The sequence below is a fragment of the Aptenodytes patagonicus genome, chromosome 6 (genome assembly GCF_965638725.1).
Source record: "Aptenodytes patagonicus chromosome 6, bAptPat1.pri.cur, whole genome shotgun sequence".
NCBI lineage: Eukaryota > Metazoa > Chordata > Aves > Sphenisciformes > Spheniscidae > Aptenodytes > Aptenodytes patagonicus.
In genome coordinates this window covers 24,816,726-24,842,512 of record NC_134954.1, presented here as the reverse complement: position 1 = coordinate 24,842,512, position 25,787 = coordinate 24,816,726, and the positions used below count along the sequence as shown (strand labels likewise).

Sequence of the window (25,787 nt, the reverse complement as noted above, 5' to 3'; positions counted from 1 at the left end):
TATTCAAATACAAGCCCAGGATGTTTAGGTCTCATGGCTTGTTCCTAGCAAAGACGACAGGTATTTTCTTTATGCAGAATTTAAGAAACTTCTTGAATAAGGGATCAGACTGAAAACAATACACTATTTAAGTCCCCAAAAGAGAACTTAACAGCAAACGGACTTGGTGCTAACTCTTCTGTATTAAACAAATCATAACAAAACATGTGTTAGTGAATTATGAATTACAAGGTGCCACTAAAACAAACAAGTAATGGTGCCACTGGGGAGCATGTTGTAAGCATTATGAGTAAAACTGTAACCATCGCTAACAGCCATAACAACTACTAATAAACTGAAACATAATGGTAAAATAACCCATTTCATTTGCTAGGTGCTGATCGTTTAATCCAAAATGTATGCCTTTTGCACAGAATAGTATGTCTGTACCTTTATTCCAAAGTGTTATACAGTTCCCTGGGAAGCACATACTAAAATCCTCCAAAGAAAAAAAAGAAACAATTTAATAAACCAATATGCATCCAAAATCTTTAAGCTCATTTATATTTGTTTTTCATGTACAAGATCAAAGAAATAAAAAAAACAGAATCAAACCCTGGATACAACAGTTTGATCTGATTGCTTTTGATACATACAATCTGTTGCAAGGTACTTGAAATGCTCACACATGTCATATAACAAAATGGAAAAAAGTAAATAAAAAAGTTAAAGTACTAGCATGTACATGGATGTAGTATATTAGGAAACAAGTTTATCTGAACACCCATATTTTTCTGTATTTAAAATAGACATTTTAATCCTTCCCTTCCCCCAAACAGCATTTGTTCTCAAAAAGTCAAACCCACTCCCTCCCCAAGTTACATTCTAACAGTATTACCAGAATACAAACTGTAATTAACAAAGTCCCATTACTTCTGTATCACCAAGACTTATGTATGCCACCCTCAGTGATGGTCAACAGTAAAACTGTCCAGCTGGCACATTTATTGTATATAACAGTGTACATTTAGTAAACGTTCAAAACCTGAAATAGTACAGTGAAATATTGTCAGCAATAAATTTAGTTTCGCAAGAATTACATACGCTTTGAATACTTAGAAGTTCTGCCATAGGCCTGTTTAAAGCCAGAAACTTTTAAAAAAGAGAACTTTAAAAAACAGATTTTATTGTTGCTGCACTTCATCTGATACATCCTCTCCATTACAAAAATGAAAAGCTTATAGTGTAAAGAATCACTTTTAACTTAACCATGATTTGGTTCATGACTGAGTAAAGATCTGACCTAAGATTCTGGCAGTTGTTTTACACTGAAGTAATGTTTCACATAGCACCCTCCTGTTCCAAATCTGCTGCTGGTTTATTATGGAACTAATATGGAAACATAGTTTCTGATTTTTTTACCTCTTTAAGGTCTTTGAACCAAGACACTTAACCACCTGAAACACCAATGAAAGAGGAATCACGTTTGTAGCTTCACAATTCTGATAAACATCCTATGCGACTTTACTAGAAAACTGCATCAGTTTTCACAGTAACAAATATGGCCTTCAGCTGATGAAAATCAGTGTAGCCAAACAGAAGTCAACACAGGTTAGCTAATTCACGCCAGCTGAGAACCTGATCTGCTTGGAATATCTTTTATTATGACAGAACTTAAATTTACAATAGTACAGACTTACTAGCCAAGGAACAAACCGCATTTTCTAAACATAATCTAATGATGAGCGGTATCAGCTGAACCACACTAGAGCTCAGATCTGCAGCTACTGTAAATTGTTCTAGCACCAATGGCTTTCAGCTTGTTAGGCCAATCATGCAGTGCTGACGAGCTGGCCGTACAAGTTGGCATCACAACCAGACGCCAAAAAATCTCCAATTCTTTTACCAAAGTCAGTCATGTCTCTAAAGAACAAAGCCTTAGGACCATCTGTTTTTCATTTAGGCTGACAACCTGAAGAAGTCCTTAATAGAGAGAGATTAATCATAATTACAGTAATATTAGTCAGCCCTGCCCGGTCCCCTGTTTGTTGAAAAGAAATTTCTGCTATCTCAACAGATAGCACTAGCAAAAATAATTAAAAACAACAACAAATAACCCCTCCAAAAGAATAAAAGAAACACAATGCCCATTCAGTAATTAAATTCTGTGCAGACACAACTCTGCTGTCACATCTCATTTTCTATTAAAAACAAAACAAAAGATAAAAGGAGCTACTTTTCCCTATGTAATAAAACTTCATGACTGTAGGTCTTTGCCTTCCATCTCTTTTTTCAAAACTTCAGGGTGTGTGCTTTTTATTTTCCATCTTCTGATATGATGTACACCCAGCAGTTCATCACTGACAAGGTAGTTTATTGTATTAATTTCTTCTATTATGTTTTTTACTGAACACTGGTGATTCGTTTTCTGTGTATCCCTATCTGCAACCACCCTTCCCGGCAAGGATCTACACTTGTTACGTAATCATTTGTCTTCCAAACCCACTCCATATTCCCATCACTTCATCTCTGACCTTTTCACCTACCTTCACCCAACCAGATGGAAAAAAGTCTTTAGTGATCAATATTCTGGTGCATCGGTAAGATCTTGTTAAGTGTTATTAGACCTGGCAAACACACATTTACACTGAGTGCTACATCTCTTCCTCTCTCTATATAGCCTGGATTAAGCTTAGAGAAAAGTTTTAATGCCTTTCATAAAAAGACATATTTTTCAATATAAAAAGCTTAAATTCATAGATTATAAATAATATAATTTCAAAACATTTAAGAATTTTAGGACTTCATTTGCATTTCAGGGGAACTGCAAGCTTAATGTCCTTGATGCCTTCTCAGTCCCAAACCTCTGATAAAGAAGTATTTGTAGGATATACAATAGGTAGAAATACACAGAACACGCCCTGTGTCCTGTACACCGATTACAGTAAGTGGAAGACTTCAGAACTAAGCAACTTTACCAGACAAGTTACAATACTGCTTTAGCATTGCCCTGATAAAGTCACCATCATTTTTCATGTATACAACTACATGTATTTTGACATTGTCAGTTAAAAACATTACTGAAAACAGTATGAGCAAGGGTTTTTTCCCCAGTACATATGACATTAACAAGTTGTGCCACGTTTTTCAGACCTGATTTTAAAAGCATGTTTTTGCATTTAAGATATTTGCCACAGATTTTAGATATATAAAAAATTGTTTGTTCATGTGTTAAGTTACAAAATTGTAGTGCTTAATATAATAAACATCAAAATCTAAGATCTTTTAAAAAAATGCTTGTTTATAATACATTGCTTTGTTTTTAAAAGGCAGCAGTCAGTACCAGTCTGGCTTATTTTGCAACAATATCGTAGTGTAAAAATGTTGCTAAACAATTCTGGTACTTTCAGATTGGAAGTATTTATTTTCCAAAAACTATACAGTAATATACTGAAAAAAGAAACAGCAATAGTACTCTTTGTGCCTTTACAAATATATAATGAGAATTATTATGGCTGATACGGATCAGATTTAATCTGTATTCCATACAGCACAGTTAGTTACTAAGAATGAAAAAAAGATTTTTAAAGCTTAAGTATGTTGATAAAAAAAGCTTCGGATACTATTGTCATAAACATAGTAATAGAACTGCTCTCATGGTCTGATGCTGTGCATGTTTTTTGAACCAAGTGACCTAGTAGTTAGCTTTTGTGATTCATGAAGGGGTTGTGATGTTAATCAATACCTAGGAGATCAGTCAGGGACATGCACAAACACCACCCACTTTCTGTCCTTAAAGTGAAACATTTCTGCCTGGTCTGAAAAGTTAAAGAAGTATACAGATGTGTAAAGTAGTGTGCTTTTTTTTTAAAAAGGAAGAAATAGATATGCATATATGTATTTTTTTATATATATATATATATATGTATTTTATATTTAAATTAGTGTCAATCAAATCCAGGCAGAGATTAAACTGACCATAAAGATGACGTAACAAAAGACATTAAGGCAGTAAGTTGTATCTCTTGAGGATTTTCAGATATTCTACCTATATCTCAAGAGGAAAAAGAAATGTTGAATTGCATCGTAGGCCCAATCAGCATTGAATGATTACAGCCAGGTAAGGAAGGGCTCGTTTTTGTTGAGTACTGACTCCACATCGTTGAGAATAGGGATCAAGTCTTCTGACTCTAGAGTCCCAAGATCAACATTTGTTCCTGGAAGACAGTCGAGGAAATCAGGGAAACGTGTTTGTTGTGGATTTATGTTCATTGTTGTCTGTGCTATAGTTTCTCCTAGGAAAAGTAAAGAAGAACTTTTGAAATACCGAACTTTTCTTGTGGGTAATTTAAAACAACACAATTGACTCCCCCTTTCCCATAAGCACTTGTGAGCATTCCTATCCTCTACAAACGTTACCTCAAAACCATACTTGCTTGCGGAATGCATATTCTTGTAAGAGTTAATTTCATATCCTTGCTTTGCTCTCAAAAGCACAAAAGGCCCTTTCCAGCACTGTTCAAAGTAATCAGCCTCTGACCTTCCACTTGGGAAGCATGATTGTTCAAAGTTCACTAGTCTGCACAGGGAGCAATGCAACTGAGTCTTACGTAAACCCTCTATCCTGCTCTCCGCACAAGGGTGAATGCTGTCCATGGGGCATAATTGAAAAAAGTGTTTTACAGCAATTTAGCTCTGCAATATTATATTACTTTTTTCATAAATTAATAATAACAAGCATGAAAACCTTTAATAGAGAAACCTTTCACCCTTTGCATCATCTAGAACTTCTCATGACTTCAAAAGGAAGTTTAGGTGAGAAAGTGCTGAGAGTTTCACTATCTGGAAAAAACCTTGATTTTCTAGTGATTTATTTCAGTATTTTAAACACCATGAGGACACTGATATAAAAAAAAAAACATACCAAAACCTAAATTAGCTAAATACATGCTGTTTGAAGGCAAATCCAACTTTGCCATTGTAAGAGACTAATTCATGAGACTGATTTCCCAGAGTTAGAAAACGCAGTGATTTGTACCAAGAATGTAACCCAAGACCAGATTTTTACTCCTCCTACCTTGGACTACGGTATGAAAACACAAAGTAAGGCTCACATTTTCCAACTTTTACTTATTTTGTTTAGTATCAGTCTAAGGTAAAAGGGTAGAATCTGGACCTAAGGTAAAGCTGAGAACCTTCTAGGTTCTAAGTACTTTTTAGGTGTTCCCCCCCCCCCAGTCTCAGTCTGTTCTCCTGCGTAGGAAAGCGAGAGATTATCGTTCAATTATGCAATTATAAAGCATTACTGGTTATAGCACAAAGTTATTAGTATCATTATACTTTAAGCTAAATCAGAGTATTTTACCTGTATCCATCTCATCTACATTGCTGAGGAAATCTTCAGGTGTCGTTGGTATACTGTAGCATCCTAATCCCAAGCCACTGTCTGTACTCTGTTCCCTGGAATGGTATGGCCCACTATAAATTGAAACATGAAAAAGCCTCAGTAAAGATGTTCTGTTAGATATAGTCCCTGAACATGGTGTTTGAAAAAAGACAGCACAGTAGGTTAGATATTAAAGTTAAATACTGAGTCATTAAGCCTCATTCTCAATTGTTGGCCACTAATGTGGTCATGTTATATCAGCCCAAATACAAAACAACTGAAGTGAGGCCACTCTTAAATTTTGAAATACACACGTGTATATATAACTCTCTAGACAAAAACAGTTCTGATAGCCTAAAAAAATAGACTTTATTTGTACTTAGGTAATGTACCTATTCTACCTAGAGTCTTCTACATACACCTACAGTACAATTCAGACCGCCTGTTACCATTTGTTTGATTTTTCTAAGATTCCTTCTTGAAGTATAAACTGAAAGATTTCAGGTCAGCCACTCGGCCGTACCCCCTGTTCACAGTAAGTACAAAAGAAGATGATATAGGAAACTACTTTAGAGAGACAGTTTTAAAAGTGTAGAGAAGGCAACAGAATCAATTGCCTAATGAAGAGGACATGAACTTGCCTGTTCAAGAAAGGATCAGATCCATTATTTGTAATGGGCCTCATGTCTTGTGTCATGGCAGGTGTATTCACAGCTGTCTGAACTGGGGCCATGTTTTCTGAGTCCATGGGAAGTTGTCTGCATAAAGCAGCTTCCTGAAAAGGCAAATAAATATAAGGGAAGGGTTATTCCAACAGCTGAGAAGTACTGCAGTCTTGTAACAAGCAAACGTGTAATATATACACATCTTATTTAGGAAAGTAATTCTAAACAATGTAACCGATGACTATTTGTTTACACTGGTGTGAAGAAAATCATGTAGACAGACAGCATCTTTTATACCCATCTGTGCTGGCTTAAAACACTGCAGAATCTACCTTTCAGTTACTATTACGGCTGGAAGCCAGTCCCATAGTTCAGCCAGCAGGCAGATGTGTTTGAGGACTTTCTAATCAGCTTCACACTAAACCAGAGAGCCTGTTTGCCTGTTTAAACTAGCCTCACTCTTTTTTCATGATGCAGATCACAAAATGCTCATATAAATGGCTTTACTGGCAGAGCTGTCACATTGGCAACCTCTAGTGAGGGGCAGTGGCAGACAGCCAGGGGAAAGTCAAACCTTGAACAAGCACAACTACCTGCAGAATGACTGCACCTCTATAGCCCTGCTGGCCACAGAGATAATCCCTACAAAATCAAATTACCTATGTTAAAACTTAGGACAACTTGTGTGTCACCTCGTCATGGAACACTGATAGGCCTGCACATTACAACTGACTATTGACAGCCTGTCCACCATGGGTCAGCTAACTCCAGTTGAGGGTTTTCACATGCATACTAGAGCTGTGTAACACTCAAATTACAATTTCAGTTTACTGTTCAGTGAGGCCAAGTTCTCTGAGAGCTGGAGTAGCAATAATAAAGCAGTTTAAAACCTGCAGACTCAAATTTAATCTCCCATGTATCTGTTTCTAACAGCTTACCTTAAGTGAAATTGCTCTCAGTTTAAACTGGTGCAAAAGAGAGCAAAATCAGGCACTGAAACTATGTGAGTTGCTACTAGATGACATAATTTGCTATGTACCAAAGCAGAAGAATATCACGTGCAACCATAAAGTACTTAACATGTTAGAAGAAAACCACTGGAGCCAAGACTTTGACCCAATAATCTTTAGAATGAACCCTCTGCCTAATAATAAGCATCTGCCTAATGACCTGTCTCATGTACACTGTCTTTAGGATGACAAACGAGCAATGAGAGCCAAAGGAAACTTGTTTCAGAACTCTTCCTGAAAGATAAATTCTTCTAGCATTATCTCTGTGAAACAACCATGACATCTAGTGGTACAGAAGTCTATACAAAGGTTGTTTGGCTCCACGGGGATGTTCCAAACAAATATCCTAAGACCTTAAAATAATAAAGCTGTATCTGTTTTTTATCTAGTTTAATCAACATTTTTTTAAAATGAAATAAGCAAAGGAAATATTTCATTTAAATCCTAGTAGAAAACTTTTCTCCACTGAATCAGTCATTCACTCTCCCAAATACAGAAAAGATTAACATGTTTTTGAGGCTAGAATATGATGTTTTACTATGTTTTCAATTGCTTTCTTCATTGAGGAGGACTGGTCTGGTCTCTTCATGAATAATGTAATAATTATTCACTGGTAATTAACATATATTGATGTCCATTAATGCAATGTTTCCTTTATAATCAAATTATCAATATATTCACTGATTAATAATTTACATAGATGGTGTCATTATTTAGTAAGTGTTAAGAATAAATAGCCTGAAGATTCTTAATAGCTTATGTATGTCATTATATTTGTCAAGTGACAATTCTAATGGTGATGTTTCTATTTATAATTAAATCAGCTGGAGTCTGTGAAAATGTACAAACCTCAGAAAATGGGCAGACTGGCTTTTTTAACTGTCTACACATGAAGATACTGAAAGTATTTTTTTAAATATAAGAATAGCAACTACAGCAACACAAGCAAGGCTAATACTAGAAAGACAGTCAGAAAGAAAAAGAGAAAAGACAGCCAGAAAGAAAGAAATACTGAAAGAGAAAGGAAGAGAGACGAAAAGGAAGACAGATAAAATGAGGCAGGTTATACTTAGCTAAGATTTTTTTGTTGTTGTTAAAGCCCAATCCAGCAATGAATGTTTTTGGTACTTAGGCAGTGCATTTTCAAATCTCACTGGACATTGTTCTACACTAATAAAGATAAGATCAGAACAGGAAAAAAAAAAGAAAAAAAAAGCCTTTCCCCTAGTTTGCCAACATGTAAAATACATGTTGGTCATCATTCTGGTTGCTGTAATTTCTAAAAATCAAATGCTATTATTAAAAATAAAATGAGAACATCCTGTTCAAGATCCAAGTATTTGCCTCTTTCAGAATATTATGAATAAGTCCTAATTTGATGGAAATTATTTCTCTTTGCTACTTTGCACATGCGTTAGTGCACTGAAAATACTGCCCCAACACCACCCTTTTTTACTCTAAGGGTGATCGAACATTGGAACAGGTTTCCCAGAGAGGTTGTGGAGTCTCCATCCTTGGAGATATTCAAAACCTGACTGGATGCAGCCCTGAGCAACCTGCTGAAGTTGACCTTGCTTTGAGAAATGGAGTTGGACTAGACAATCTCTAGAGGTCCCTTCCAACCTCAACTATCCTGTGACTCTATGAATCAAAGAATGACCATGTGAATACATACATCTTTCTGTACAAGATACAGCTTTTCTGTTGGACAATCTTCTTAATAATTTCTTGCCAGCTGTCATGTCATTTTTTTTTCAATTATCAGACTGAAATTCAATTGTATTGCTCAATAGAACTGCACTGTATCAAACATAAGCTTGAAAATTTCTTGCCTTTAGGAGGTGGTGGACAATCTTTTCTGTATCCAGCAACTTCTCAATGGATCATATAGTAAAAATCAATGTCTCAACTTGTTGGGGATTGTGTTATGTGTGTGTTGGGGGGGTAGGGGAGAGCTTGCCAAGCTCCCTGCTCATTAAAGAGAAAAACTGAACTAAAAATATGCTGCCCAGAAAAATACTAAAGCTGAATAGTTGATAGTAATGATTAACCAGAGGTGACAAAAGCTAACAACCAACTGTTCGACCAGAGAGCAATGCCAAAGAAAATCTATGAAGGAAAAGTCATGTACCTGTAGAGAAGAAAGGCCATTATTTAAGGGTGTATTTGTTGACAATTAGTAGGTGGATTCACAGCAAGGGTTTTGAAACTCTCTTGATTAAAAATGCCAGATGCCTAGCAGGGATGATATTCTAGTGCCTTGTGTTTCCACAACAGGTAATGATGTACTGACAGCCTAAAGTTCTATCCGAGTAATCAATTTTACATAATTGTTCTCATTATACTGCCAAAGACAGCTTATTTCTGAGACTAGTAAATTCTATTACTTTGAAAGACTTGTATTCACTCCACTGCTTTCCACAGCCATTGTAGAAGTACTGTATTTAAGACAAAAGATGTGTACGAAGGAAGTGAGGAAAGGTTTCCAAACAACACTGAAAAATCTGTACAATTCCATGGAATTGTTTTTAAACATAGACAGAGATAAATCTCTTCTTTATGGAACACATTTAATTAAATGAGCACAGGAAACATGAGGCTTTTCTCATTCTTCTTGTCGTGCCTTCTTCCTTTGAGCTCATTACAGAAGCACAAACACACCTCTCCTCCCGTAAGTCTATGATTCCTCTGGTACCTTTCCAAAACAGCAAAACACGAAGCACTAGTAGAGATTTCTGAACCTCCAACTAATTAAAAAATGCAGTTGCACATAAAATCAAAGTACATTGCAAAAAACATAGTGTTGTTCACAAAGGGAATTTCACATCTTTAACCCTCCATGAAATAAATATTCTTCCTCTCACACTGAACTGCACAGAAATAGGCAAGAATTTCCTTGCAGTTTTTCATTTCTCTTACAGAATGACTCAAAAAATGCCCAGCCAAATAAACAACACTGAAAAGAGCAGAGAATCTACTCTACATCTACTGCTGCTGGATTGTTCCATCTGGCAAAAACAACCAACCAAAACTGCACCTACATTACCTAAATTTAGGTTAATACAGATACACAGGCTGCATTTTAAGGACACTCCTCCCAGAACAGCTTAAGTTCCAAGATGAGGTTTATCTAACGTGGAGTAAGCCACTCAACTACCAAGATCAGTATGTTTTTGTGAGTGCTGAAAGCCCTGGGCACAATGTGCCAACTCTTCATTGCATATGCAGTAAAACTGCTCTGAGCAGGCTTTGGAAGTCCAGTTCTAACCTCTAGTTGTTTTATGTTACACTAGAAGAAGACCTTTCTGATAATGCAATGTCTGTGCCACTTCAAGAAACAGCTACGACTGTACTTGGGACAACTAATTGTAGCTAACAGGAGCAAAGTGACAACAGAACAGGTTTTGTTGTGGGCCAGACGCCCAAGTGCGTGCCATGGGCAAGCTTGTAAAGGCCAAGCTGAAACCTGTGCTACTTCAATGTCACAGTTACTGGCCTTCTAACCTCAGGTTAGCCTATACTTGCTGCAACCTTACCTTCTTTTTACAGAATAGACACAGGCACTGCCTTTCTCCAGAAAGACACAAAGATTTTTCTGTATCATATTGTAAGGGGGAAAAACCTAAAACACCGGTAAGTTCTGTAACTTACTCCCTGTTTCCACAGTAATTTAATTTCCAGAAGTAGCTCAGAACAGACTATTAACAAAGTAAGAACAAGGGCTCAGAGACAACATTACTGCTGTAGGCTGTTTATCCTATGGTCAGTAAGATGAACAGTCAGCCATTTGAGAAGGATTTTTGTTGAACTTGAAGGTTTTTCACTGAACTGCCTTCCACAAATAGGAAAGCATTGCAAAATGTCCATTCTTTCCAGGGCTGGACTTACTGCTCCTGCACAAAGTGCTGTGAATTTCACATGTATTTGCAGACCTTAATGCTGGCTGGCTGTTTTCTGTCCTGTAGCTGACCTATGCAATCAGGGAATTCAGATAGTGTTCTCTTTGGAAAACATGATGCCAACTACTGCTTGGTCCAACAAGGGGAGATTCATACCCAGGTTTATTAATCATGTCCCCAGATACAGTAATTGGCCCTCCTAACTGCTAACTGCAGCAGGGCCAACAATCCATTCCAGGAATGTTTAATCTACTGCATGATTTAGGCAGGCCTTGCAAACCAAGACAACTTGTGAGCTGAAAAGCCTCCAGCACCCTAAAGAAAGACTCACACTGGCATTTACAAAATCTCTTGTCTCTTCCTTGTTGCAAGAAACACTACATTTATTATAAAGTTACTTGATCTACTCTCACTTGGGGAACAGCGTGGCACCTCCCATGTCTGTATTTCAACATATTGCATGTTGCTTGTAATATTAACTCAACGTGTACTTTATAATATGGAACAACGGACTCCTGCATACTGGAGTCAAAGTTAGGCTGGGGAAGCAGAGTACTGTCTCTACCATACATTAAAGTGCTCTGCTGCTGCCTGATGCAGGTGATTTGTTCAGAAGTCACACTACAATTTTAGTACTGCTACAGATGTTAGACTTTGCTTCTTTGATATTATTACAACAATGGTTGATAGTAATGGATCAATTACACAATCATAAAAGCTGTGTGATAGCCTGTTATGTCCTGTTCTCTATTCTAAGCATGACTACAAGGTTCTTAAAAAGAATATTCAGGAATCTCCTACCCTAGGTTAAAAAGTCTGGCAAAAAAACCCAGAGACCTCTCGCAGCCCTGTGAATGGCAATATTACAGTCGCAAGCTACAAGAATAACCTTAGCTACTCTAATTACCTCTTAGCTCTCAAATACAGGAGTGCCTCCTGTTCGCCAGCAGAGACAATCCTTAGCATTTTGTTCAAAAAGGACCAAATGCCCATGATGATCCACTTGGCACTACAGCATATGCTATTTTAAAAAAACAAAGGGGATTTTCTAAATAAGTAACAAAACAAAATAAATTAAAAAACCCCACAGTACTCTGACATCACAAAGGCATGTCAAAAAGCTACACCAGTAGTTATTTGCGAAAATCTTTAACAGCTTCAAAGCATTACAGTGAGTTGAATTATTCACTGCCTCTGAACACAATTCTGAGGTAAACCCCTTTTTAGCTGTATGCCAGATTAATCTAGAAATTCATTGTCACATCTCCTGGAACCCTCCTTGGCAGAACTGAACTGAGCTCCATGCTTAGTGGCCAAACAGTCATTTCCAGCTAGGGGAGACGAGTGAGGGTATTTTTTATAGTGAGTTTACATTGCGTGTCACTGCAATTCCTTTTCTGCCAGTCCTCATACTTAGGGCAGAAGGTGAGACATCTAGATACTGCCTGTGCCATCAATAAATCAGACTACGGGCCAGTCTGTGCAGTGGAAAGAGCACAGCAGGGAATTTTTCCGTTCAGGCTGTAGCAGGCCAGTAAGGTTCTACTCTGCGAGGACAAATCAGTGATAAATCTTCCTCTGCATCCCCATACACTGCTCCTTCTACAGCCTCTTTTGAGCCCCTGTATCCTTCTGTGCACATATTTATGGAATAGGATCGGGGGATCAGAAAGGAACCTTTGAGTAGTGTTGCCTTTTTGTGACTATCCCCACCCTTCCAAACAAGGTGCAAGATGGCACTTGTGCACACAGAGAAGTGCAGGGACATCTTCCCTGTAGGACCCCTTCAACGATTTCTTACTGGCATCACCTCTAACCACTTCCATTTCCAAGAAGCTCTTGAGCAGCAAGCAGATTCTCCCTTTTCCTTTGGAAAGCTGACAAAAACAAATCAGTAAGAAAATTAACTCTTTCCAGAATGACAAAACTGAGTAAGGAAACATTTAAATAGAAGCTGTCATACTAGTTTTCTGAAATGCTGCCCTTCTTGCATGTACTCAGTCTGCATTTCTAGAGGCTTTACCAACTAAATGAAGAGGAGGACAAAGGAGGAAACAAATTCCCTAAGCAGAGATCTTCCAGAACCGCGTATTCGCCCCGGCTGGGTGTGCTGCTCCACCCAAGCAGCTGCAGCCAGGAACGGCTGTGGGGAGCCAGCAGCTGCTGCCAGGCTGAAAGGAGGTTTGTGACCCGCCAAAGGAATTCCTCCCCTCTCACTCAAACTCTCCGCACCTCCTCGCAGTTGCTAGCAGCAGTGTGCACACTTACTCAGCGTTTTTCCCTTAGATAGGTTACACTAGAAAAGCAAAAGCAACAGTGAAAGGGCAGGGCAGGGCAGGGCAGGAGTAACTGTACTTCAACAGTGACGACTCCAGAGGGATTTGTCACATTCTTCTCAGCTGCCAGGATTCAGGAATGCTCAGGTTACTAACAGGAAAGTTCACAAAGTTCTGTTAGGAATGATGGATTTTGCATCTTGCTTTCCTTGGGTGGGAAATACGTTCCCCAAGAGCTACACCAGTTCTGAAAACTTTAGTAATGCAAAGTAATACTGTCCTGCTTTATATAATGTGGAGCTCAAACAAACACCATAGGTGCAGGGTGGTACTGGGCATAATAAGTTGGAGGCTTAAGTACGGCACAGCTGCAGAGTGTTGTGTGTGTATTAGTTTCAAAGTAAAACACAGTCAGCAGAGCAGGGAAACCAGCCCTTGTGTTAATGGCACAACTGTTCTGAAGCTTAATTTGCTCTTGTCCTGAAGCAAGAACAGAGCCAAAGAGAGTAAAAATAGCTAAACACGTTATTAGCACGATGACAATTATGACTAAGCTCATACCAGATATCCCTACTCTCCTCCCACACCCATCTCTATTATGTTCTCAGCTCTTGATAGTAAAGGAGAAGGTATGCAAAAGACTTGAGATCACTGCTCAGGTCAGAGACCACCACCTTGAGCATAGTTCTGCACACACAGGTAATGTATCATAATTAAGGGTAATGGAAATTGAACATGGGCACAAGATGTTGGTGTCTGTACAGTTTCCAGACTCAGGTCTGAACCATGAAAGTCAGATTCAGCCCTGACATGAGCAGGTAAAAAAATTCAGAAACTTTAGTGGAATCATATCTGCCTTTCACCCCTGTTCAGCAAGAGCACTGAGCATTTGCTTAACTTTGAACATGTACATATATTCACCAAAGATGACAGGAATAATCACATGCTAAGATAGCCAAGTGTTGCTGCAGGAGCTATAGAAGCAGATATTTTTAATGCTTTTTTTTTCAAATGCAGCTAGATGGTGCTGTACAGTTTCAAACTATATTAATGAATTTTTGTTAATTACTTTTGTTAAGAATTTTTTTTTACATTCTTATACGTATATTTAGAGGAAGGAGGTAAAAGAGTAAAAATATAAATGAAGCAAATATATTGCTGTGAAGTGTTTTTACAAATACTCTCACTGACATTTTTGCGATTCTCTTGTCAGACATCCATTTTCATTTTGTTATCAATTTCTCTTTTACAAAAACCTACTACATGATATTATGTACATTCATCCTACATTTGGTCTTTCTGTCTGCACAAGTTACAAAGGTTCCAATGGTGTAACTGGAGAGAAATTTGACTTACATATAGTTTGTACATGGGAAGAAAAGCAGTCATATTCTTGTTGTTAGAAGTCTGTATTAGTATAAAGACCCATATCAAACTGCATTTTCTGTATATAAAGAAAAAAAAGCACTTTCAAGACAATTCTAATAACCTTTAATTTGGTGAGCGATTGTAATAATGTCTATTATTACTTTTTGAAAAGTGATGTTTTGGTAAAATACAATTAAAAATTATTTGTTCTGAAATAAAAGCATGGAAAAAGAGCACCTCAAATTCTCAATCATTACAATCTTCTTCCATTAATTTTACTGAGATAGTATGTTTAAAAAAACCCAACAACATATTTAGCAAAACCAACATTCAAAGTATGCAGAGAGAAAACCAAAAAGCTGGCCGTTAATTTGAGGTTTTCATGACTGCTGCCTCTAAAAGATGACAAATCCTTTGTGAGCACATCTCCCTTCTGGTAAATCTGCTCTGCTCATCCAGATCTCTACTTCAGACCTAAAGGTTTTAAAGATGTATGTGTCCCTTTGCTACCCACAAAGTCTTCTAGAGGTCATTGAGATGCTCCAGCCTGTTTTCATCACTAATGTGTTTTCTCTCAGTCATTCTCCTCCAGACTTGGAAGAAAAAGTGCATCACTCGTCACTTGTGGCTCATCAAGCCATGACATATACTCTGCTACTCCTCCTCAGGGGGCATCTAAGTGTGAGGATTTTTCTTAGGCTTCTTTTTGCATTTTACACAAGTCACTAACATTTCAAAACATTACAGCAACTTATGGTTCTCTAATAAAATAAATCATCAGAAAAGTTCAGCCAATTGGCGTCATTAGCCCAGTAACAAACATGCTTCTACCTGCTGCAAAGAAATGTCATACTGTATTTCTAAATGCAGTATGAACAAATGTTACCCTAAAATAACCACAGATTATGGTACAAACCCAAAGGCAAAAGGACTGAAGGCATGAAACAATAATTCCACAAAATTATTATTATTACTATTTCCACGGGGGATGGAAGTAAGGATGGGTAACCTGGGAGGAATACAGAGACACTGTCCGAGTATGCAGGGATGAGGTTAGGAAAGCTGAAGCCCAGTTGGAATTGAATCTGGCCAGGGGAGTCAAAGACAACAAGAAGGGCTTCTGTAAGTACCTAGGTGACAATAGGAAGGCTAGGGAAAATGTGGGCCCACTGCTTTTCCTATCAGGAGAGCTGCGACTGTTCAGCTTGGGGAAGAGCAGGCTCAGGGGGATCTCATCAATGTATATAAATACCTGCAGGGAAGGTGCAAAGAGGAAAGAGCCAGGCTCTTTCCAGTGGTGCCCAGTGACAGGACCAGAGGTGATGGGCACAAACTGACACACAGGAGGTTCCCTCTGAACATCAGGAAACACTTTGTCACTGTGAGAGTGACAGAGCACTGGCACAGGCTGCCCAAGGAGGTGGTGGAGTCTCCATCCTTGGAGGTATTCAGAAGCCATCTGGACATAGTCCTGGGCAACCGGCTCTAGGTGACCCTGCTTGAACAGAGGGGTTGGACCAGACAACCTCCAGAGGTCCCTTCCAACTTCAACCATTCTGTGATTTTGTGAAAGTTACCATTTTTAAAGGTACTTAGAACTGTAACTGCAGCATTTACAAGGCCACCAACAATGGTGTTATTCTCGACAAAATGTATTTCGTTCACACTGTTCCTGAGAGAAATAGGTTATTTATTTTCTCTTAAGGAAGCTGAGTAATATGCCATGCAAAACACATCATCATCAGTGGAGTTGTCCGTAACAGAAGAAACACAATTGTTAAAACTTTTTATTTCCTTAAGGCAGTGTAAAGGAAGTTACATACCTATCTTGTACAATATGAGTCATTATATAGAGCTGAAACTTAAGAAATAGAACAATAAACAAAACATCCACAAAAAATCATCTCTGGAAAGTCTTCAAATCAGAGGTATTCATGTAAGATGTGAATGTGATTTTATTTTAATCCAAAGGCAAAGGGTGCAAGTTATAGAGTTGGGATCAGAGTCAAGAACAACTCTGTATGTTCTGCCTTTATCTTCAGTGAAGCATGAACATCATCTACTGTGCAAACCAAGTTAAACTGAGAATTAATCAGTGATAGTTGCTCAAGATTTATAAACAGACACAGAACAGAATTTGGTCCTTACACTACTATTATAGCTGGTAAGAAAGACACCAGGTCTGTAACTCCTGACAGATGGCCATTTTGTGTTCTGTTCAATGCTAGTTTAGAGAAAAAAAATGAAATGTTCTATTTATATAAGCTTTTTGGTTACCCTTACCTAAAACAATGGTTAATCTTGACATAAAGTAACAGAGCTACTAATTGTACCTGGTAAAAATTTGGATGCATTGAACTAAAGGCTCCTGAACAAAATAAAAGAGTATCCTTGGCGTTACCTGTCGCAGTAACTCCTCCTGACGCATCCTAATTCGCTCCCTCTCCATCTGGATTCTCTGGAGCCTTAACTTTTGCTGCTGCTGTTGCTGTGTGGTCAGTGCACTGGGCAGGCTCAACAGTCCTGGCTGCGGAGTCTGGGGAGGACGACTCTGCTGCGACATGGCTGTGCTGGGTGTTATTTGGTGCTGGTGATTCATGACTGTGGGAAAGAAAATAAATCATGGCTGGTTAAGTAGAATTGTACTTTAAGATAGCGGAGGACCTAGGACACATGTTGCTCATTTACAGTGAGTATAGAGTTATTAGAATTATTGTATTTCAAATGACCGAGATAACTACTCCATCTGGCAAGATCTGGTACTAGTAATTGCTTAATAAATGATTTTTAATATTTCATATGTGTATAAAACATGAATACTTATAATACAGCAAGTATTTATATTCATCCCGGTATGTTCAAATATTTACCTAATGATATGTAGTAAATGACATACAAGTTTTTTTTAAATGAGAATTCCTCTACAAATGTGTGCCTATGATATGCAGTAAGCTAGTAAAAATGTTTTAAATCTTAACATTTTCTTTACTGACAGATCTAAATTAATTATTGTAAGAATAATTACCAGCATAAATAATGAGCACTGAGTGTGTTTTCCACCACTATGAAGGAGATACACACTTTTTTCAATGACACGGAGATGAGAGATGTTCCAGTTAAGAAGCAAACCTCGTAGGGGGTCCTGTTCCCTGGCAGGCTGTAGCCTTCCTGTATTATCATGGATGAGTCACAATCTCTGTGTACTTATCTATAAATGAGGGCTATTATTATTCTTATATCTTGCAGAAGTGTTTTAAGCACTCCTTACCTCACGGGCACTCACACATTACAGTAATGAAAAGCAGCTTGAGAACTGTAACCGAAGAAAAAAAGTTCATCTAATGAGATCCAGTGACAAGCTGGACTGTCAGAAGTTACAAAAGCAGCGCAATAAAAAGACACCAGAAACTATCAGAAGCTACATCTTTCCGTAATATCCTTAACGTACTCTCACTTACTTTTTCAAAGCAGGTGAAATGCAAGGAAAAGATAATTAAACTGAATCTGTACCACATTCATAAATAAAAAAGCAAAGTAGTGAGAATCATTGCTAACTTTTCTTGATAGGTGTCTTTGTCTCTTTTGAACAAACACTGCACTTTTTTCCAAATGGCCTCAGCCATTCCGTGTTTCAGGGTGCAGTCAGTGTAAAGTTAGCTATCTGAGTTCACAGTATGAGAATTACTATCAACAGCAAAACAGTGTAATTGCAAGTTATTAATAGAATCATACCAGTTTCATTCTCAAACTCAGCAAAAATCTTTATCAATCTTTTACTGAAAGAACTGCCCAAATTCACTGCTGCTTTAGACAGTTACATCAGGCAAGAATCAAGTTTAATGAGTTCTTAAATGCAAGCCTGTATAAAATTAATCCAAAAAAGATGACAAGTTCAGGCCTCAGGAGTTACGTAAGTCAGGTAAGGCTGAATTTACAATTCATGGTTTCATTTGCAAACGAAAAAGATGTAATAAATTAGAGATTAAGGTGTCTGGTTTTAGACCTGATTTAACACAACAGAGGGATTTGTAACTCTCGTGAATTCTGGATATGCAAGCACCATACTGTATAGTTAATGTCTTACAAAGAAAACCAAAATAGTCTTTTGTACATTTGATTAACATCCAAAACCTTATCTGTTGGGGTATTCAGATTTGGAAATGAACCATTAATTCCCCACCTTTGGTAGGATATTCAAAAGGTTCGTCTGGGGAATAATTCCATAGATGGCAGGTGAGAAATGGGACCTTTTGTAAGCAAACCTGATTTATACCCATGTAAACCAGCTAAACCCTTTCACTTGCAGACAGAAGACTGCTGCTCAGACAGTTAATGTTGCTTAGACTGTTAATGTTACTTAAATCAACATAATCTTCTGGTCAAATTCAGAAACTATAAATCAGAGCAGAATTCTCTGTTGGATGGGCATTTTTATTGAGAGAACTGTTATGAAAGAAATTGCAAGTCTTTGTGTAGCTCCACAGGCACTCTGGTAATCACGCCACAAAGCTAAAATAATCATTTGGCACCTTTGACAGCAGGTATCACTTGGCCATGGAAACAGAAACACCCCTTCTCTCTAGAAATGTTTCCCTCTTAGTAACAGGCTTGGAAAAAAACAGGAGGAAAATGAGGCAGAGAGGGGTAACTGCATAGCCTCTGCTTATACCTCCTTTTTCAGTAAAATATATCAGTTCCCAGCAACGCAACCTAATACCTTTTGTGAACCACAGAGTGAACAGTTCCTTCTTTTCCTTCCCCACCTCCACATTTCCAGTAAAAAACATATACAGTATCTAAAGCCAGTCTGGATTACAAGTGGTAGCCATGTACTGCTTTAAAAATTAATTGACATTTTTGCAAAGACTCTTTCACTAATGAGGCAACAGCATAATTAACAAAGCTCTTATCTTTTAACAAGAACACCTCAGATACTAAAATACTCTCTAGAAGAGATACAATATTTTTCTGTCCAAAGGACTAAGACTTGTATCTTCCTTTTTATCTTCCACTCATTGTTCTTACCATGTGAGAACTGAAATCTCAACTCAGTTCTATGCTTCTCAGATCTGAACATATTTATGCTATGTACATGTCTGACCTCAAAGGATACAGTACAGCAAGCACTGTTAGAAGTGTGTATTGGAAGAAATGGGTTGATGATTTTACAGCCTGGATCAAATGTATGATACCCATACGATGCAAAATGCTGAACTTAACTCACTCTGGCAGTTCCAAGTTAAAATTTTTCTTGAAAGGCTGACTTTATGCTAGCCAGCTTTCTGCCAAATCAGGTACTGCCTTGCCTTTCCGCAAATGGAGTAAGGCAGGTACACAGGCATTAGGCCAGCACAAACTTTGTCCTGCTTCATTTGACAGAAATATTTACATGTGCTCACATCAGATCTGAATCAAAGTTCTCCTTCTGGGTGATCCAGTATCACACAGGTCCAGCATGTAAAGACTATGGAACTATTTGAGAGTGCAGCTGCATGATATTTTAGCTTCAGTGGCAAATCCAGCTCAAGAAATAATCCAAGTTAAAAGCAGCGCTGCAGTAATATAACCTTTTCACAGATTCAGTTTATGTGTGATCCACAAACAGCTGTATCCACACAAACAACATCATGCTTCCACATGAAACCAGAGTGTTGCCGTTTATCACCTCTTCCACACCCAGCTGCTTGTTCCTGCCCACGTGCTACCCCTTTACCAAGCTGGCAAAAGCATTTTTGTGGCCACACAGCCAACTAAAAATTGCCTGGGGATAAAAAGAAGATATTTTCTGGCTAGATCAGTTCCCAGCAAGAGTAACTGGGTAGCCATGAAAATGCTTATGTGCAACCAATGTACGAGTCCAGGTGGGAAAAACAAGCTGGTTGCAGGAAAGACGGACCAAAGCCGGCACTGATCAGTAACTTTTCAGTAGTAAAAACCCAGAAAGGTTAGCAAGCTGTAGTGCTGAGAGGGGAAAGGCAGGAATGAGAGCTGGGTGCAGAAATCAAACCACTTTCATAATGGGAAAACAATATATGGAACCACATTTTAAGATACAGTGAATCTAGTCTTATTCACGTTAAAATAAGTAAGAAATATTAGAAGTACAATTATATAAATTATATCAGTGTAAATCTGGTGTTAAATTGCCAGGGCCATAAGCACTTAGGCAGGAATTTAACTCTTCTCATATCCATAAGCATGTGCTTGAATTTTTGGCATGTCAGTGGTCGAATGAACAGAACAACCATGCTAAGAATCCAGGCTGGCTGAAGGATTATCACAACATAGTAAGTTCGCCATTCAAAAACTGCTTTCATCTAAGCAGCACATGCAAATGTTAGAACCAGGCAAAGTTAAGTAAAGATTAATAGCCTGTACGGTGCATCTGGGATACACTCAGGGCTAGTTGTAGTACTATTTGTCATGGCTATTTGTTGCCTTTGCTATATAAAATACTCCCTTCTTCTTCATCAGCTGATCGATACCCATGCTGTATCACAGCTGAAATTATACATGCAAGAAGGCAAAGAACAAGACAGTATAAAAATGCTGAGGAATACTTCTCCCTGAGCTATGGTCCCCAATAAACCTCCAAGTCATTTCTTCTCATGGGGACAGACAGAATATTTTGGTCCAATGAACTCTGTATCTTGGAGTAAATTACTTTTCTTTCAAGCAATACTATCCATTGTTACATACCATCAAAGAACTACAAGAAGCTCAGTACAATCAGTAAAGTAAGCATTCTCACACCTTGGACGTTAGGAGTATAGAAATTACATCACACTGAATTTCCTACAAATCAAGTATGCCGTGTGTGATCATATTTCTAAGAAACAACAAAAATCCATTCTACTTCCAAAAAAAGTTATTTACATCATCTGGGTTTGATAAAGCTATAGCTGTGGCAAAGTTTTACAAGTTTCAGTGCAGGAAATGCACAGAAGGCAAAGGAGTAGGTAGGAGCCATCCTCAGTCTGTTCTACCACCTGCATTATTTGGCTCTGCTCCTCTTTCAATCAGTGCCTTTCTCCTCAGAGGTTTGTAGGTCTAAATCTCTGGACACAGGTCCACAGAAAAATAGATCTGTTCAAAACTACCACTAATTGGAATGGCTTTTAAAGAACCATTGATTTGGGTCATAGAGACAAACTTACCGAAGGTCATTTGAACTCACTGACACTACATTTTTCTCCAGCATACACTGCTTCAAGAAAAAATGGACTGAGATAACTCTCCAGTCAGTTTAAATACCAGACATCTACTTTAATAGCAGCCCAAACTGGATAGACTCAGAAACTTTAAGTATAGAGGAGTCATGTATCTGTGCTTTCAAACAAGTATAGATAGTTTTGTCAAGGTATCTGGATAGAGTATGTTTTTGATAAAGTCTAACTTAAAATGAAGCATTAAATTGATATGGTGATAAAATCGATTTTCTTTATTTAATATCACTGAAAACCAGTTTATAAATACACAGATGCTAAGGCCCAGGTTTTGATCCTACTGACTGCATAACAGCGTCATTCCACTTGAATTATTCTTGAGTGCAATCACGGTAACGTCCCATAAGCAAATTTAGGACATATGTGGTCTACTTTTGTGAAGTCAAATCCAGTTTTTGGGCGTGTGCATGCACACTTATAATGCACATTAAGTTAATCTAACCTAGCTCAAAATAAATATTAACTGGAAATAAAAATAGTATAAAACACAAGACTGTTAGGCAATTCTTTTTTTCTATCTATTACAGCAAACAAAATGAAACCAAAAACTGGGGCATTCTGCAGCACTTCCCACAACAACTGCTGCATTCAGCTGCTCTAAATATATATCCTAAGGGTCAAAATGTTACATGTACAGTAATAAAAGAGCTGACTCTGGGAACTAGCTTGAAGATTAATTAAATCATGGCAGATTTGCAAGTACTCTTTTGCATTGGTTCCACGGAAAGGCACTGAAATTATTATAAGCAAGCCTTCAGTTAATGTGTTAAGTTTTAGGGCTTTTCTATACCAGCAGTTCACATGTGATGGCATGTGGAACGTGTCCTCTGCAAAACAGCCTGTCCAAATGGTCCTCCAGACTTTTGAAAGGCACTGCCCATCACCTTCCTGGGGGCTACTGAAGGCTGGGACATATGAAAAGCAGCATATCATCTCTACTTTGAAACACTCCCAGAGGATGACTCACGAGGCCAAAGACATGCTGTGCACGGAAGATGAAGTGCTTTCTCCTTTTCCCCTCAGTCAATAGCCACCCTGCAGCCAACTGTCACTTTCCTCAGCACAGTTCTTAGCCCATGTTAGGTGATTTGGACACTGAAAAACTCCATACAGTTTTTGCACTAGCAAATACCCATAGGCAGCAAATAAATCCTTCATATGTGCAATCTCACATACATGAAGAGTCCCTGATTGAAGACAGGAAACATTCATAGAAAGCATGACTATGGCTCTCAGGAAAACAATATAACTGATAGCAAAATGTCTTCAAGTACCAGGGAAAATCTGAAACATCCAGGAAATGAAGAAAACAGTAACAGACAGTAGTGTTGAACAAGTGTATCGGCTCCAGCTAAAGGAGCTGTGAATTAAGAAAGAGACAGGCTGACTGAGAACGTAGTCTGGTAAGCACAGGAAGATAGTGGTGAAAATTCCCAGACTGTACACAACAGTCAAAAGACTGTGAGGAACAGAAACACTTTAAAATTTTTGGTGCCAGAGATACTCTTGGCATCTCACAGTGTTGTGTAAATGTAGTGATTGTCAGTATCAGTCATTTTCAGTGAAGAAGTCTGCAACTGCACAAGCAAGTCCAGTACTTCTGATGTCAAGCAATCCAAAGACACTGTATTGGCTCCTGACTTACCCAAGACAAAAGTTCTTCCTGTTTATGGTGCTAAGAATAGCATCCAGCATTGATATGCTCCAGATAAGCTAGGAGTGAAATACAGTGAATTTTCCAAGTATTACCTATATGGTTTGTTCAGAGTGCAGATTAGATTAATTACCTACGCAGATCAGTACTAGCTGCATCTAACAGGCATGGATTAGTCCTATGCTATATCCAGGGCCAGTTTGGGTCTAGAGGCAGCTTTATGACCTGTAGATGGTGCAAAGCCCATGCTAACAAATCTTTCTGGACCTTGTGGAAAGCACGCAGGCATATCTAAACCACCTTTGCAACGTGCTTCCAGAATCAGGAGTTCTGGAGAGTATAGCACAGAGATGCCAGTGTGTCATCCAACATGACTTCTCCAGAGGCATGTAGATGTCACTTGATCCCCAAGTTAAGTCTCCTGGAACCCACAGACTGCAGTGCAGAGGCACCCACTTCATTTTGTGGAAGTGTATTATCACCAGCTTTGAAAGGATCATATCAGACCTGGGCTAGATCTTCATACAATTTCAGATTTGGGATTCCCTGCATGATGCTCTCAAGATAAAGAAAGATGACTGTACTACCTGAATGTACTCAGACTTATACTGAAAACTGCAGCTTCCTACATCAACAGCTATTATCTCTGAGAAATTCTGACCCGAGAAAATCAGAAGACCTAAAGAAAATGTCCAGGTCAAAGAACATAAAGAAAGTCTACCAATGATAAATGATCTTTCCATGTTCCCTGCAAACCTAGTGGCAGATGGAATACTTGAGACAAATGATGCACCGAAAGGAAATGCGGTGATGTTACACACAAAGCCAGAGGCACACAGACAGGCACTGGCAATACTAATGCGAAACCCGCAGCACTCATAATCCTCCTAAATGAACTATCGGCCCAGAAATCCTGCAGTTTGGCAGAGCAGTTAAAGCTACTGAATGATGCTTCAGAAAACCTAATGCAGCAGTGCTGCACAAGCTGCAACCAAAAGCATTTGCCATTGGAGTTCTGACAGATGGGGAAAAGGGACTTCCTGGTGAACTGAACAATTCCACTAGGAAGAATAGCTGGCTACAAGGCTTGGAGATGTTTGGCAGAAATCTGCATGTGCTGTACAGCGTGTGCAAGTACACAAAGCAAATCCATCAGTGGGGCTTACTGGGCATAGGTGGTTCAATATAGCGCAAATGTGCAGTAAGTCCATCCACAGTTTTTGAAAATTGCAGCTGTCCTGCTGTGACGGATTGGGCCCCCCACCAGCCAGCAACTAAGCCCCCACGCAGGCAGTCACTCAATTCCTCCCCCGCCAGCAGGATGGGGGAGAGAACTGGAAGAGCAAAAGCGAGAGAAACTTGTGAGCTGAGATAAAGACAGTTTAATAAGTGAGGCAAAGCCGTGCACTCAAGCAAAGCAAAATAATTTATTCACAAGTTCCCATCAGCAGGCAGATGTTTAGCCACTTCCTGGAGAGCAGGTACTCAGCACATGTAAGGGTTACTTGGGAAGACAAATGCCATAACCATGAACATCCCCCCTTCCTCCTCCTTTCCTTGACCTTTTATTGCTGAGCATGGAATCATATGGTATGGAATATCCTCTTAGGTAATTCAGATCAGCTGTCCCGGCAGTGTCACCTCCCAATTTCTTGCGAACCCCCAGCCTACTTGCAGTGTGGAGGGGAAACTGGGAAAAAACAGAAAGCCTCAATGTTTTGCAAGCTCTGCTCAGGCATAGCCAAAACACTGGTGTGTTATCAACACTGTTTTAGTCACAAATCCAAAACACAGCACCATGGGGGCTGCTATGAAATTAACTCCATCCCAGCCAAACCCTGTACAAATGCAGGGTGAGTGCATAGCACTTGTACAGTAAACTAAATGCATCTGTAAAATACTGGACTTTCTGTTCAGATGCAGTACAACTGATCTGATGTACTCTTCAGTACCTTTCAGTCAGGATGATGGAAACTAGTAATTCAAAACCAATATTAAAAAAATCCTTAAGCTCTACCTGAATTCAAGTCTAGGTTAAAAAAGGAAACCACATCTGGAGGCAACTGGGCATACTGTAGCTCCACTGAGCTGGCTTCTCTGCTGGTGAGGAGATTGCAGATGTTTTCTAAGGTCTCAAACTTTCTGACTGCACAGGGAGACTATGGCAAGGTACATCTGGGAATAAACCAAAATACACTAGCGAGTGATTTGTGTTTTGATACATATGAAAAATAACTTCATCCCATACCAATCTTATTACAGAAAACATTTTTACTCATTGTAAAGTCAAAGGATCTGCTCATATTGGTCCCGTGTATGCTTCT

At 38.6% G+C, this 25,787-nt stretch overlaps 1 protein-coding gene across 1 annotated transcript in view; it reads right to left on the bottom strand.

Moving 5' to 3' along the window:
• Window positions 1-516: 516 nt before the first annotated feature.
• Window positions 517-25,787, bottom strand: part of WWTR1 (WW domain containing transcription regulator 1) — an 88,025-nt gene continuing 62,754 nt past the window's right edge. Inside the window, exons 3-6 of the mRNA XM_076341581.1 lie at window positions 16,985-17,184; window positions 6,007-6,140; window positions 5,345-5,457; window positions 517-4,274 (exon numbers count right to left, since the gene is read on the bottom strand). Coding sequence (XP_076197696.1) covers window positions 4,090-4,274; window positions 5,345-5,457; window positions 6,007-6,140; window positions 16,985-17,184 — 632 coding nt within the window. The 3' untranslated portion in view covers window positions 517-4,089. The remainder of the gene's footprint in view (window positions 4,275-5,344; window positions 5,458-6,006; window positions 6,141-16,984; window positions 17,185-25,787) is intronic.